General features: G+C 38.3%; 1 protein-coding gene across 5 annotated transcripts in view; it reads left to right on the top strand.

Moving 5' to 3' along the window:
* msrb3 (methionine sulfoxide reductase B3) overlaps nt 1–14,153 on the top strand; it is a 36,691-nt gene extending 22,538 nt beyond the window's left edge. For all 5 annotated transcript variants that reach the window (XM_072377517.1, XM_072377518.1, XM_072377516.1 and 2 more), the window contains 5 exons: nt 6,945–7,053; nt 9,506–9,583; nt 10,306–10,334; nt 11,555–11,652; nt 12,291–14,153. In XM_072377517.1, the coding sequence (XP_072233618.1) occupies nt 6,945–7,053; nt 9,506–9,583; nt 10,306–10,334; nt 11,555–11,652; nt 12,291–12,470 (494 nt within the window). In that variant the 3' untranslated portion in view covers nt 12,471–14,153. The remainder of the gene's footprint in view (nt 1–6,944; nt 7,054–9,505; nt 9,584–10,305; nt 10,335–11,554; nt 11,653–12,290) is intronic.
* The last annotated feature ends 463 nt before the right edge of the window (nt 14,154–14,616 follow it).

Below are 14,616 nucleotides of genomic sequence, written 5' to 3'. Positions count from 1 at the left end.
ACAGGGACTCTGACATGACAAAGTGAATATAAGCAATAAACAGACAAATGAGTTGTTCTTCTGCAGAGAGTTCTACTTGGCTCATTGAACATAGTTGACACCATATCTGAAGCTGCAGGGAGTATGAGCTCTTCTATTGTGTGTGGTTTCTTGCACTGGGCAGTTCTGTATGCGACTTGTATGATGCTATTTGTGCTTTGCTGTTTAAATGGATGGTAAATGGACTTGTACTTGTATAGCGCTTTTCTAGTTTAACTGACCACTCAAAGCGCTTCACTACATGCATTCACCATCTCTTCACCCCACTCACACACACTCATACAGCACGTCTTACGATACGTAACTACGTGCTTTTTCTAATCACTCATACACACATTCATACCCCAATACGCTTCGACATGTAGCCCGGGGAAGCCAGAGTCAAACCACCGACCTTCTGATTGGTGGGCGACTGCTCTTCCTCTTCTTCCTTCCGCCCTGTTTACTGATGTAGTTTACTGAAGCACTTTTCCTGCTGATGGTATTCTCCAACTGTTCTTTGAAAGAACTCAAGCGGCTTATGTAACTGGGGTGTAATGTCTCTAAGTGTCTTCTTAAAGCTTGTTTTATGGTTGCCGCGTCACTCACGGCCCGTGACGTCAAAATGACGTATTTCCATCTGGCGCGCGCCATGAAAGGCGGCTTGGCGCGTAGTCGTGCACCAGTCAAAATTTGAAACTTGGCGCGCGGAGAACAACAAACCGGATGAACCAATTCGAAAACAGACCCAGCGAGGATGTGTGTCTGTACAGGCACCTGTACGACACTGCACTGAAACAACATAGTGACCACATCAACTCCCATAACTTGTGGATGGAGATTAGCAGAACTTTGGGGAAAGAGAGAGATCTGTAAGAGTGCGTGGAAGAAGCTGCGGGACAGATGCGTGAAAGCCTGAAAGGCAACGATAATTCCAAAGTGTGTCCATTGAAGCACACTATTTCATAACAAACAAAGAAAAGGTAACACAATATACTTAAAAGTCCTATAACAATTTTCTAAGTACTATATCAGACTATATGGTGACACACCAATAACAATAACACACCAATTGAAATGTTAACTTCTGCAACTTCTTCTTCTCCACTTTCGTTGTTAGCGGTAACCTTCACGTAGCTACGACACCTCTGTGACGGAGAATATTGCAACTACTGGCACATCGACTCGCGCAAATATATATGGCCGGCAGACACCGTGATGTCATCGCGGCAACCATACTGGGGCCTTAATTTGTTGGGTCTCATACTGTCAGCTGCCAGAGTTTTCAGACATAAAATACATACTGGTCTCTCCTACCACATTCACCATGAAACCAAGAGCAAGATAATCTTCCTCATATTTCCTTTTTGGCTTATTTTTTTGCAGATTATCAGCACTTGTCTCAGCACCGCTTGTTTTTCTTTTCGTAACCATCAAATATCTATTTTTTTTCTGTTAGGGTACAGACAGCCGCGAATGAGCAGGTTGCTAATGTGACCGGGACACAGGCGTAATTTTCTTTGTTCCATCATGAAAGTGATTCCTAATCATTCGTTCCACATGACTTTGTCCCCAGATCGCTTGCACCCCACTTCTCATGACTGGTGGGGTGCACCACACACTTTAAGAAGCACTGCCCTAGAATAAACTTTCCCTGGAAGTCTGAGTAGTGTGATGATACATTCTCTTTCAGAGCAGCAAACAGTTTGTTTTTTTCAGGCTTGTCACCACCAGGTTGTGATTAATTTACAGCTCTACCCATTCTATTCACCTGCTTGTCTAAGACAAGAAGGCTGAAGGCCTACTGCTACGAAAATGATCATCAACCATTTGTAAGTGTACATAGTACACTTATAAACCACCTTTATGCTTAAACAGGATAATCCTTATGAGTGGTCCATAACATATGCAGGTCCCTCCTTCATTGTCTGTATGGCATTGAAGTCTCCCAATGGAACGATACTATCCCTTGTTGGCACCAGCAGCAGACACACAGCTACAGGAGGGTGACCTCTCACTCACTGGGGAGAACTCTTATCACTGAAGCATTTAGCCAAGGGCTAATGTGTATCCTCACACCTGCCCAGCACCTCCCTCTCTGTAACACTGGTATATGAGTGAGTCCAGCCCCTCTCCAAGAGTTTCTAGAGCCTGCGCTTTTGTGTGGTAAGTCCAATCATATCTAATTAGTAACGCTCTACCTCACATCCCAGCTCAGGTTTCTCTCTAGTGAGGGGACATTCCTCCTTCAAAGAGCCAGGAATTGGCCAAGGATTGGTTGGCATCCTCTCTTTTTTTCAAATCTGACTGAGGCCTTTTTCACATGTGGATCTAGATTGCATACATATCTGATGATTCTCAAAACGACCTCAGTCTGAGCGGTCATGTTGCGTTTCGTCCAACTTTTACGTCATTGAAGTAAGACAGATGTCACAATTTTGGGCCGGAGGAGGTGGGACGCAGCAAGATCAAACATAAACAATGGACGAAGCAAGCATGGCAGACGCCCTTGATGGAGCTAGTCCGTGAAAAGAAAGCGAGGTTTTGGATTGAAATAAAATCATCATAATTTTGTCAGCTCCAATTGGTATCCTTTAAATGGTGACATGGAGTTTGTTGTCCTCTCTTTTCTGTCCTCAGCTGGTCGAGGCAGATGGCCACCCTTCCTGAGTCTGGTTCTGCCAGAGGTTTCTTCCTCTTAAAAGGGAATTGTTTCTCTCCACAGTCGCCTCATGCATGCTTAGGACAGGGGATTCGACCTAAGAGAAGTTTCTGTGCAATTTGTTGTTTTCCCTAGCTAGGAAATAGTTTTTTGATTGATTCTGTATGTATAAATTGATTATTTTTTTAATTTAATGAATTGGATTTAATTGGGTTATGGTTACAATTAATTTGATTCTAATTGGCTTGAATTGGACTGTGTCATTGAAGTGCCTTCCGATTACATTTGTTGTGATTTGGCACTATATAAATAAAACTGAATTGAATTGCACAACAGTTTCAGAATTGATGCACACATGCTGACATGTGTATCATCCATATTTACCTCTGTAAACACAGTGTGCAGCATGTCACATCTGCTTATTTGAGTCCCTTCAGGTCCATAGACTGTTCACAAGAACAGTCTTGTGGTGGCTGCATTTAGATTATAATGTGAACAACATTATAATCCCCCCTCCTCCCAAAAAAAAACAAAAAAACAGATCTCAGGTCTCTAAAAACTTACCAAAATTCGCACAAAATAAATACAGACAGAAGAATGTGGGCAGACAGAAGGCTCCGTCTGTATGCAATTCCGTAATCAACATTGAGCATAAATGAGCCATTAGGGCACTTTCACACCAGAGCTGTTTGTTTAACTTTAAACAGGCCAGAGTTGGTTTCCATGAATAATCTCTTTTGTTTGGGCAGGTGTGAAAGCTCATCCAAACTCTGGTACGGACCAAACAAGTGAACTCTGGCTCGCTTGAAAATGTGGGTGTTGGTTCGCTAGTGCAAGTGAATCCTAGTGTGATTCGCTTACAGTGGGAAATGTAAACGGACAATCCAGTGAACCAAAGAAAGACGGCTCCCTGTAACCACAGCAGCACGTCATAGTCTGACGTTAGACGTTTTTTTTTGGTTTTTTTTTGGTACTGCTGCCTTCTTCTCATGGACAGAGCAACATGCTGACAAACTTGCTACCACGCCTTCTCCCCGTACTGGGCAGCTTCTTGTGAAGAAACAGTTTAAACACCAAAGTAAAAACAGAAACCCCAAGACTGCATAAATTTGGTCTTGTTCCATTGTTTGTTTTTGTTGTGAACAAGCCGGCCAAAGGGGATGGTTTTCTGTTTTCGGTCTTGGCCAATCAATGAGCTGGGATTTCTTCTTCCTCATGCTTTTTTTCTTTCCTGTCGGTGCTACTGCCCCAAATGAGCAGCTGTTGTAACTGTGTGACAGTCAGCGGGTCTACATGATGAGATTAACTCGAATATAGCTATAGTTGGGTTATGCTCCTTATTTGAGCAAGGGTAATTATCCTTTAATATATGACGGTGAATGAATGAATCGAATCACTGGCACAAAGCATGTCATACCCCGGCACGATAGGTGGCGCTGTACTCATTTCAACTATCGCTAATAGAGCCACTTCTGGTTGACCTCTTCACCATCACCACCAACAACGACAAGCTCAGGAATTCGAGAAAGATGGCGAACGAAGAGCAGGATTAAGCTACGTCCCCCATTTCGTTTGTGATGAGCATGGTTATTGCACAAATGCGATGCAGAACGGCACATTCTCCTTCGCGTTGTTTATTTCTTTCCGACGGCGGTGACAACAACAGTAATATCGTCTCCTTTGACTGCTGGGTGACGATCCTGGGAAAAAATCTTGAGTATGTGCAGAACACTCAGTCCAATTCACCATGTACTTCTGCCGTCTGCATGCACGTTGAGTGTACGTTTGGATCGAGTTATCTCGGGGGCTTAATCCGATCGCGAGTAATCCAATCCGATTTTTTATTTTTTTTTGTCAGATCAAGGTGTCTACATGAACTGAATAACTCTTATTGTGATTTAGCCATTAATCAATGGCACTCATGTAACTGCACTAATTGTCCAGGCTGTTTGGTCTGCTTTCGAAAGTGCAGTGTGAAAGGGAAGTAAACCAAACAAAGGTTTGCATTCCCTACGCAATTGAACAGAGTCCTCTGGACAATCCTGGTGTGAAAGCAACCTTAGTCTGACGCTTCCCTGAGACCAATTTGCCTTGTGAGACCCTTCCAGGGCTAACGTCCCAGACAACACAGTTCTCTGGGTTATGGGGCTACTCAAACTCCTCCACAGCATTAAAGTAGTGATTCAGGAGTTTATTAGATCATATTTTCCTGTGAGGATTTTATTTTTCCTGGCAGTGGGACTAAATCTTGAAATTCTGGGTTACAATTTGTGTTGTGTAATCAAGAATTATTTGAATCTAGAATTAATAGGAAAATCAAGGGCACATCTTTTATAAGTCATATGTTGGCAAGCCAAAGTTAGAATACTAATTTACATCCAGTTTTGAGCATGTTTTGGAGCTTGATACGAATTAACCTTACTATTCGATTGAAGATCCAGTTTTGTGAAAAAATGCACAAGACATTATTCAAGTACTTGTTTATTTGATAGAAAGATTTGGTTGTAATAATTGTAATTTAGATTTATTTTCAAACTGTTGCTTGCTGAAAATTTCAGTTGTAGCCAGTGTTTTTAACAAGTTGGCACAAACTTTTAATTTGGACCTTATAGATATGATGTGAGTGACTTACATTTTCAAGAGCTAGATTGAAACATTTTACTGTACTTCTGATGTAACGGCTCACCATAAATGTGTTTAAACAGATCTTTGTGGAGTGTATGGTTTAAAGACATTCCCATCTATGTTGTGGAACTTTTCAGCTCCTTTTCTTTAATTTTTCTGAATGATGCCGTCCTTACCTGCTTTGTGTATTTGGATAATCGAGCCTTTCTTGGCAGGTTTGTTGTTCTGAAGTTGTCATTCAGTTTGTTTAAATTAATGATTCATTCAATTATTCTGTTTTTGTATGTTTTGTTTTTTAACCCCAATTTTTCTGAAGCTAACTGTCAGTATGGGTAAATTTATATGCACAAACTACTTTTCAGTTTTTCCCATTTTAGAATTATATCATATAAAATCCCATTGAATATCCATATAAATAACAGTTTGTAACGCAATGATATATGAAAAAGCCTAGGAGAGAGAGGGATGGTTCATCAGCAGTGATGACGTTAATTTGTTGTCCTGTTTCGTGGCTCATTGTGCCCAATAAATCACTTGAGCATAGAGTTTTACAAAATAGGCCCTCTAAAATCTCAACACAGCTTTTAAAGACTAAAGATTCAGTTTGATGTGTTAAAATGCTGTATTTTTTTTCATCAAGTGAAAAACTATTGAAGTGTTTCTGAAATTGCATTGGTTACAGTGCCAAGTCATTTTAAATGTGTGTAATATTACTGTAATATTAATGTGTGTAAAGTTACAGGTAACTTTATGGTTTAAGAATCAAATGTAAATTCCACAAGTGGGTATCTTTTACAAATCTCCTTTTGCATTTACCATGTTTATCACATGCTGAATACAATAGGAGATTTGCCTACTTATAGCTTTAAGTAGAAATCTAAGTGTAACAGAGTGATTAATTGCATGGCTTTCTTGCATCTTGCATGCATGGAGTGGTTTTGTCAAGGATATTTACATGTTCACCTTCTTTCAGTCTTTTTTTAAGACTTTATTAGCAAAAGCAGTGGGAATTATAAGATTAAAAAATCTGTTGTATAACCATTAATAACATTGAACAACATGACAGCATTTTGAGAGCTAATGTGTTAGTTGAATAAACATGCACTCAATATGCACAGAAGTGAAAAACATTGTTTTTCATTACCAAAATTCAACAATCTAATTACAAACCTTGGATACTGGCATTGCAACTTTAACACGTAGCACCCACCAAAACATTCTGACAGACATTACCAGATGACAGCAGTTATCCTCAGCAGGAATAACCATGAGACGAAAAAAAATACTCTGTAATTGGGCGAGAATAAAGGTTTTGATTTGACCATTGTACTCTGCAGATTCTGACGTGGTTGCATGTCCAAAGGACACTCTGCCCACCTCATTACCTACAGCACTCACAGATTCTGTTGCCAGTGTGTCATTGTACAATACTACACAACAAGACACACCAGAGGTCCTTTGTCCATCTCCAAATGAGTCAAAGCAGACTGATGTTTTTCAATTTGTGGCCGAGCATTGCATATTTCTGTTAGTTGGAGAGTAATTGAACATAGGCATGGAGTAATGAATCGTTCTGATGCCAATGAAAGGACCTGCATAATTAACCTTTTTTTTTTGTCCTCCCAATGTCCCTTCTCAGGAGCATGTAGGACCACAAAATCATGGCCAGTGAGCTTTTCTCAGGAGGAGCTGAGGAAACGCCTCACACCAAAGCAATACCACGTTACCCAGGAGAGAGGAACTGAGAGGTTGGAGGAACTCTTCTAACATGAACCTTTTAGATTGTTTGTCATACTTCTATTGTATATTTTGTAATGACCCACTGTTACTGACAGAAGTTAGTTTGAAACTAACTGTTTTGCAGATAATAAATTGGTTATAATTATTAAGGAAATACTGTTAAATTTCATTACATGATTTCAGAGTTTCCATCAATTTTCAATTTATATTCTCCATGTCCAAGATCACTACCTATTCCTTTCAATTCACAGACGTTGATGTTTATCTCTATGTTGCATTATCTTTCCTTTAGCAGAAAACCAAATAACTACGTTTGAAAGCATCTTACGTTTATTGTTGTTTGTGTGCTGGATGTTTTAAAGGAGTGGCAGATCTGGAGTACAGGTTTGCCAGTTAAACAATAGGGCCCTGATGCATAAAACTCAGATTTATGCGACCATTTGTTTTGTTTTCTTTAATAAACATTAAAGAAACTATACCCATGATTTCCACTAAAATCTTTAGCTATAGTTAGATATGGACACTTCCCTAATCACTCATCCATATGCTAAAATATGGTTAGCACCAGAGCTAAATTGACTTGATAATACACTCATACACTCATCAGTGAAGTAAAGAATTTGAGTTTGAGTTCTTTTATCACAAACGGAACAAAACCTGCAGAGTAACAAGTGGTCAGCTTTGTTAGTTCAGAACAAAGAACCCTCTTTAAAAAAAAAAAAAAAAGAAATCCTGAAACACAAATCAGGCAGAGAACCAGTAACCCCTGCTCATCATAATATGGATGACTGCATTGCTTCAAAACTGGTGCACATACTGTATCTTAGTGTTGGTGGTTCTGTCACAGACGTTCAAGTTGTGCACTAATGCTACTCCTGGATGCCAGCTTTCAAACATTAGCAAGCTAAATAATCACTTTCTTATTTAGCATGGTGGGTGCTGCATCCATTATGATCGAGAAATTTAAAATTTTGATCTTTCAAATCTGAGAACACTTGACCACTTCACTCTGTCCATCTGAAATGCGCTCAAGTCCATTTCATATATAGGATTTTTCATTTCCAGTCAGTCTTGGATTTGTGAATGCAGCAATGAACTGCATTTACAGATACAGGTTTTTGGAAACTTCAGCTCATAAATGGTGAAATCTTTTCAATTTTTTCCTTTTAGATACATTCTAAATTGTTGAAGTATGCCTGTGCTGTCTCACATATTGTAATGTCGATCGAGGCAAATGGCTGCTCCTCCTGAGTCTAGTTCTGCCAGAGGTTTCTTGAGGTTTCACGGGAGTTTTTCTGAACAGAAATGCACGTTACTAGAAATATTACCAACCTTAACGTCTCACCTGAATACTCTGAAACTGACAGCAGCAACTGAAAAAGACTAGATTGATTGATTTTTACCAACTGTTAGAAAAGAAGTTTACTCTCTGCCCATCTGTATGGGGATGGCAGTCACAGCTCAATCAAAAATAATGAACTAGTCTAAATATCCTTAGAGAGTGATTCTCATCAGAAACTTGTCTAACACAACCCATAGGATACACCGTGGTAAGACACTTATCCCTTGGGGATAAGGAAAATCAGACTGAACTGAGAAAGAGAAGCTGTAGACAGAAAATATTAGTTAGGAAAACAGATTGAAACACCTTTGGGTGTTTCAACACCCCCCCCCCCCCCCCCCCCCCCCCATCGTAGGATGTACAAAATATTTTAAATGTAATACAGTCCAGCCCATCACCGTCCACTGTAACCTTAATAATGAACATAAACCTTTTTTTTTCTTCTTCTTTTGACAAAACCAATAAACAATGAAGATTTACAGCTTTTGGATTGAATTAGATAATGTTTGTCTCGGTGGGTTTGTATATATACATAGATTTACTATTGTATTTATAAAATACGTTGCCTCGAAATTTTTCTTCTTAATGTGATGGCTTGAGAGTATTTCTAATGAGTATAGAGTGGTAGCTACTGTTTGGAAGTTAGATAAATATGTGAGAGTATATATACTAAGAAAATCACATGCCATGAGAAACATTACACAAGGCAAGCTGTTTAAGAGATTTTTTTTTTTTAAATCACTCATGATCATTTCAACCCATTTTCACAGCGTCCACATTACCAGAAAAGCAACTGATCACTTTTCCTAACCTTTCCATCTATTTTGAGTATAAACACACTTGACAAATAAACACAAACAACACAAAACACCACAGCAAAACAAAACCAAAACATGACTTTGCATTAGACCTGTCCAGGGTGTGTTATCCAATCTCTCGCCCGATGACTGCTGGGATAGGCTCCAGCCCCCCCGCAACCCGACCGACGGATTAAGTGGGTATAGAAAATGGGTGAATGGATGGACTTAGCATTAATAGTTTTACACTTACAGGACCATTTGACCTTTTTGTTTATCACGTCGAGCCATTGCTTATTACTAATTCAACCTTTTCCACAGAGCCTTTACTGGGGAGTTTACAGACCATAAAGATGAGGGCACCTTTAATTGTGTTGTTTGTGGGGCTATCCTCTTCAGGTAAGAAACTGTGTGAACAGGTGTTTAATCTCACAGGTATCACAGATATGTGAGTTTATTTGTGAGTGCATGTGTTCTTGTTTTTTTTTTAATTTTATTTATTTTTTTGGTTTATCTGTTTTATTTTAAAGTATTGGGCCTTCTTCTTTAGATAAATAAGTCAATTTAAAAATCAGACAAACTGTTTGATTTATCTTAGATATAGAGGTTAAATAGGTTAAATAGTGGACTGGATACTGTAGTGGTAAGATTGCCACCTTTCATGCTGGGAACATGGGTTCAAATCCCTTGCATGAAAAGTACTACCTCCAGTAGGGGTCCTCAGGCAAGACCCCCTTACTCTGACTGCCTGCCAGTGTAAGTCGCTTTGGATAAAAGCGTCTGCTAAATGCATAAACATAAACATAGTTTGTTGAGTTGCATGTTGACTGTAGTTATTTTATTGACATATCAGTATCACCTCCGAAGAGCTGAAGACATACTGTTTCAGCGAGTTGGATATTCACTTGAATTATTTTCACTGTGATTTTAAAAAAAGAAAAGAAAACCCCACAACAGTTAAAATCTTATACGTGACCATATATGATAACCTTATATATGATCTTTTTTGGAATGAAAATTATTAAAAATTATTAAAGAAAATAGTGCAATTTAAATTAATACTGTAAGAAAGACAAACATTTTAAAAATGTTTTAATTTATATTTTTCTTTTGTCTTGCAGCTCTAACTCTAAATTTGATTCTGGGTCAGGTAAGTTAAATGTAGCCGCTGTTTCTGTCTTGCCATTTTTACAAGTTGTGAATTTGTCATGTTCATTTAAGAATTATTAACTCTTTTTATGTAAAGCATATACATGCTGATATTGTGTAATTGTTGAATATACGATATGTAAATGCCATGGTGTCATTAAACGGTAGAAAATTATAGCAAGACAATATTTGAATTGTAACTATTAACAGTGATAAAATGTATTTGCAGAGAAATGGGCTGCTTGGAGCGCTACATCTTTCATAAAATTTGAGCGTATTTTTAAACGTGTACATAACAAAAATCTTTTTTTAAAAACACGATTATCTTACCCAAACAACTTATGGAGAAAATTTCTTAGAATTTCTTGCCAATTTAAATCTTTCCCACCCTCTGTAATAGTGGTTGCATCCTGATGAATAACCTCCCTCTGCCTCACATTTTTGAGATTCATTTGTCATATAGGGTCACATTTAATTTAAAACAGGAAAGTTTGAGGCAGGAACACCTCGTTGGTGTTGCTTGTGTGTGATGGATCCTATCGTGAACACAATTCCAGGCTTGTTTTAAGTTTAGTTTGTATATAAAGTTAGTTGAGATTCTTCATCTGGGTATCTCTACCAAATTTCATGGTAATCTATGGGCATTCTTCATACCTTGATTTTGGCATGAAAATGATACCTTTACCTGTAAATGGGGGCTGCACGCCGGTGTGGTGGTTAGTGCGGTCGCCTCACAGCAATAAGGTTTGAATCCCAGCTGAGATCTTTCTATGTGGAGTTTGCATGTTCTCCCCATGTATGCGTGGGTTCTCTCCGGGTACTACGGCTTCCTCCCATCGTCCAAAAATTGGTGTCTCTAAATTGGTGTCTCTAAATTGACCTTAGGGGGGAGTGTGAGTGTGCATGGTCGTTTGTCTCTGTATGGCCCTCTGCTGAACTGGCAACCTGTCGCCCAATGACAGCTGGGTTGGCTCCCACCCCACCGCAATACTGAGTTGGTTTAAGCGGGTATAGAAAATGGATGCATGGATGCTGTAATGGAAGAAAATTGCACCCTACTGCACTTGTTTACTCTACAAATGTGTTGTTGGATTGGATTGAACTGGTGAATCACTTGCCTCCAGCTTGTCTACATACACATGAATATGCAAGATGTCATATTCCTGTAAACATATATGAAATAATAAAAATGATTATAATGATTGTGTGTCATTTGTTCAGGTTGGCCGTCCTTCTTTGACGTTGTAAAGGAGGAGTCCATTACTCTGTCAGATGATCATACATATGGGATGCACAGGGTTGAGACTACTTGCAGTCAGGTAAACTATAAAGACTGCATTCAGTGTTATGCAGGTTTACACTTAATAGTAAATAACTTAAAAGTAAAATTAACCTAGTTCATATTAATTAGAATGAATTAATATGAATGAATTTGATGGATTGTTTTTTCTAATAAATTAGCTGCTTCAACCTCATTTTCAGAGAAATTACAAAGTTACAAAATAGCTAGTTAACTTAAAGTCGATAGACACAGGAATGGGTATATAAACCGCAAATGTTATTCATCACATTAACGTCTTTAGTTACATATGTTCTGCAAATTACATGCGTGAAACAAAAATGACCATAATAAACATGATGCCAATTGTAAATACAAGTTAAAAATAAGCCACATTAAATGATGGACAGGTTAGCTGTTTTGCTGTAGGGCATGGTAATAAACTGTACATGGCAGATGTTTCATTGATTTTTGTTGCTTTAGCTGCACGGGACAACTAAAATGGAGACTTGAAAGTTCAGAGTTTTAATTTGAAACCTCCTACACCCATGATTTCAAATTAAAACGCATGAAAGTTCTCTTGACAGTGTTTTCCAATTTATGTCTTGTTTATTGACAAAAAAGGTACACGCATGTTATCATACTTTGTTGAAGTAAATCTTCCCCAATATGTTTCAGTGTGGAGCACATCTCGGACACCTGTTTGATGATGGTCCAAAACCCACAGGAAAACGCTACTGTATTAACTCAGTTGCACTGGCTTTTCAGCCCAAAGATACTCAGCCAACCTCCTCCAACTTTGCTGCTGAGGGTGGAGCGACCAGCAGCCCAGTGAGTGATGGGAAGACAGAGCTCTGAAAGAGAGATGCTGGACCAGAATCCATGACAAATGTATACGAAAAAACCCAGCAGCTCATAAGATAGTAGGGGGTTTAATGTTTTTGATTTGCTGAGTAAAGAGAGTACAGACCAAGTACAGTTACTGTTCCATAAAAATGAACATTTCCAATGTATTTGAGCAAGCAAAAATTTGATTTGTGTGCCAGCAGGTAAAGATGGTATACTGGATATTGGCATAGATTGTCAATCTTCGAGGTTGGGGTAATCTTGACGGCTAGAACAGAATGCACCTGTACTTATTTTTTTGGTTCTTGAAGATCTTTCACCTCTCATCCAAAATGCTTCTTCACTTCTAACTGTCCTGTTGAGGGTTGAAGGGCTTTTATTCAGCAAACCAACGAGAATAACCAATGTCAACGAAAGTCTTATAAGCTGTTGTTAGAAGATTCACGCTTTGAGAGTTAGTGAAGTCACATGTATGTCTGTTGGGAACCTTATTCAATCAGACAAGTGTGAAGTGTTTGTTAATATCTTTCTCCTCTACTTTTGTTTGTTTGTAAGCCCAATCAGCTTTGCAGACCTCCATTGATGTACATTGATCACATACAATCTAAATTTTAAAGGAAAAATGGCTGATATAATAATTTGTTCAACAAAAATATTAGAAGGGGTGGCATTAGTTCAAGGGTAACTGGTCAGGGTTGGTGGTTCAGTCCTTAGCCTCTTTATATGCTGCAATGGAGACCATTTGAGCTTGATGTTTATTTTGTGAGTATGTAAATGACAAAGATTATGTCCTTAGCTACTCTTTGAAGAATAAAATGTGCAGAATGGTTACAATGTAGATGTCATGTTTTTGGTAATATGTTGGGTTCACTTGTTGGCTACCAGTCTCTGACTTCATCATTCTGAATTCTCTCACCTTTCATCCATGCAATCTTTTACAAGTCAAGGCATACATGTGTAATTCTATTTGCTGCACTGAGGTTAGTAATATTCTGCTCTTGAGTACATGCGGTGTCTGTGAGCATAGATGAGTTAAACCAACTACACGACAGTTTAACCAGTAGGGGCCCTTCAGGCGATCCGACTATTTGTGTAAATGTGAAAACAATCTTTGTAAAGCCAGACTAACAAAATATGTGAACCCATTAACCCGAGAAAATGATCAATTATCACAACAAAACACTCTGTTAAATTAGATAATGAGATAAGTAACTCTGGATCTTGAAGTAATTTTAAAAAATGCTTAAAGCATGGCCTCCCTTGTTTTTGTGCAGAAAAGATGATAGATAAAATATTATGACCAATATCACTCTGGATAAAAAATCTAACACTTAGGCTGAGAGGTAATTTAATTGAAATTTACCCTTTAATTACCAAAGACTATGTTAAATGAGATGCTGTATCCCAGACATGTAGACATATATTAATCTTGGGGAATCTATGATATTTTTACATAGATCGTATTCGATTTTATGAGAATAATTTTTTTTTGTGATATTACACACTAAGAAGTTGATTTTCTGAAACTATGCAGGTGTTTCTCTCAACAGTTATAGAGTATTGTGTGACAGATGGCTTCTAAGTAGTGGTCAAATAATGTCTTGATGTTCCCTTTTTATTTATCTTCTCAAATATTTTCAGCTTTTGTAGTTTGGACTAGAATGCTAAATGATGGAATAAAAATATCTAGAAAGAGTAAGACTTGCTATTTTTTTGTTTTGGACTAGCAAGAACCCTTACTATCATGCTTGTGGATGATTTGATTTTATCAAACTAGAGAGCGATAGAGAAACAATGACAAGAACTTTATGCACAACTTGGATACAGTGCAGGCTTACACGGCTGCATTAAACAAGCAGAAGTACTGCAGATATAGTAGTAATTGTTTCAAAATTCAGATAGGTCAAAGATTTAATTAATTTACATTGCTGAAGTGCTTGTATGCAAAGACATACAGACACTGTACAGCAATCAAATAATGGGTGTATCAGTTATTTTTGTATGGGAAACGGCTCATGTTGGAATAAAATGTTTTGAAAGACGGAATTAATACTTTTGGTGAGGGCACACTGGGTTTACTAGCACTATGTTTAGAAAGAGTCAACATAATAATATGACCCACACTCCTTACCAGTTGGTGGCGGTAATGCACTGTCGT

The sequence above is a fragment of the Leuresthes tenuis genome, unplaced genomic scaffold (genome assembly GCF_036924035.1).
Source record: "Leuresthes tenuis unplaced genomic scaffold, fLeuTen1.0.hap1 SCAF_23, whole genome shotgun sequence".
Classification (NCBI taxonomy): domain Eukaryota; kingdom Metazoa; phylum Chordata; class Actinopteri; order Atheriniformes; family Atherinopsidae; genus Leuresthes; species Leuresthes tenuis.
Note: the sequence above shows the minus strand (reverse complement) of the source record. Positions and strands in the feature narration are given on the sequence as shown.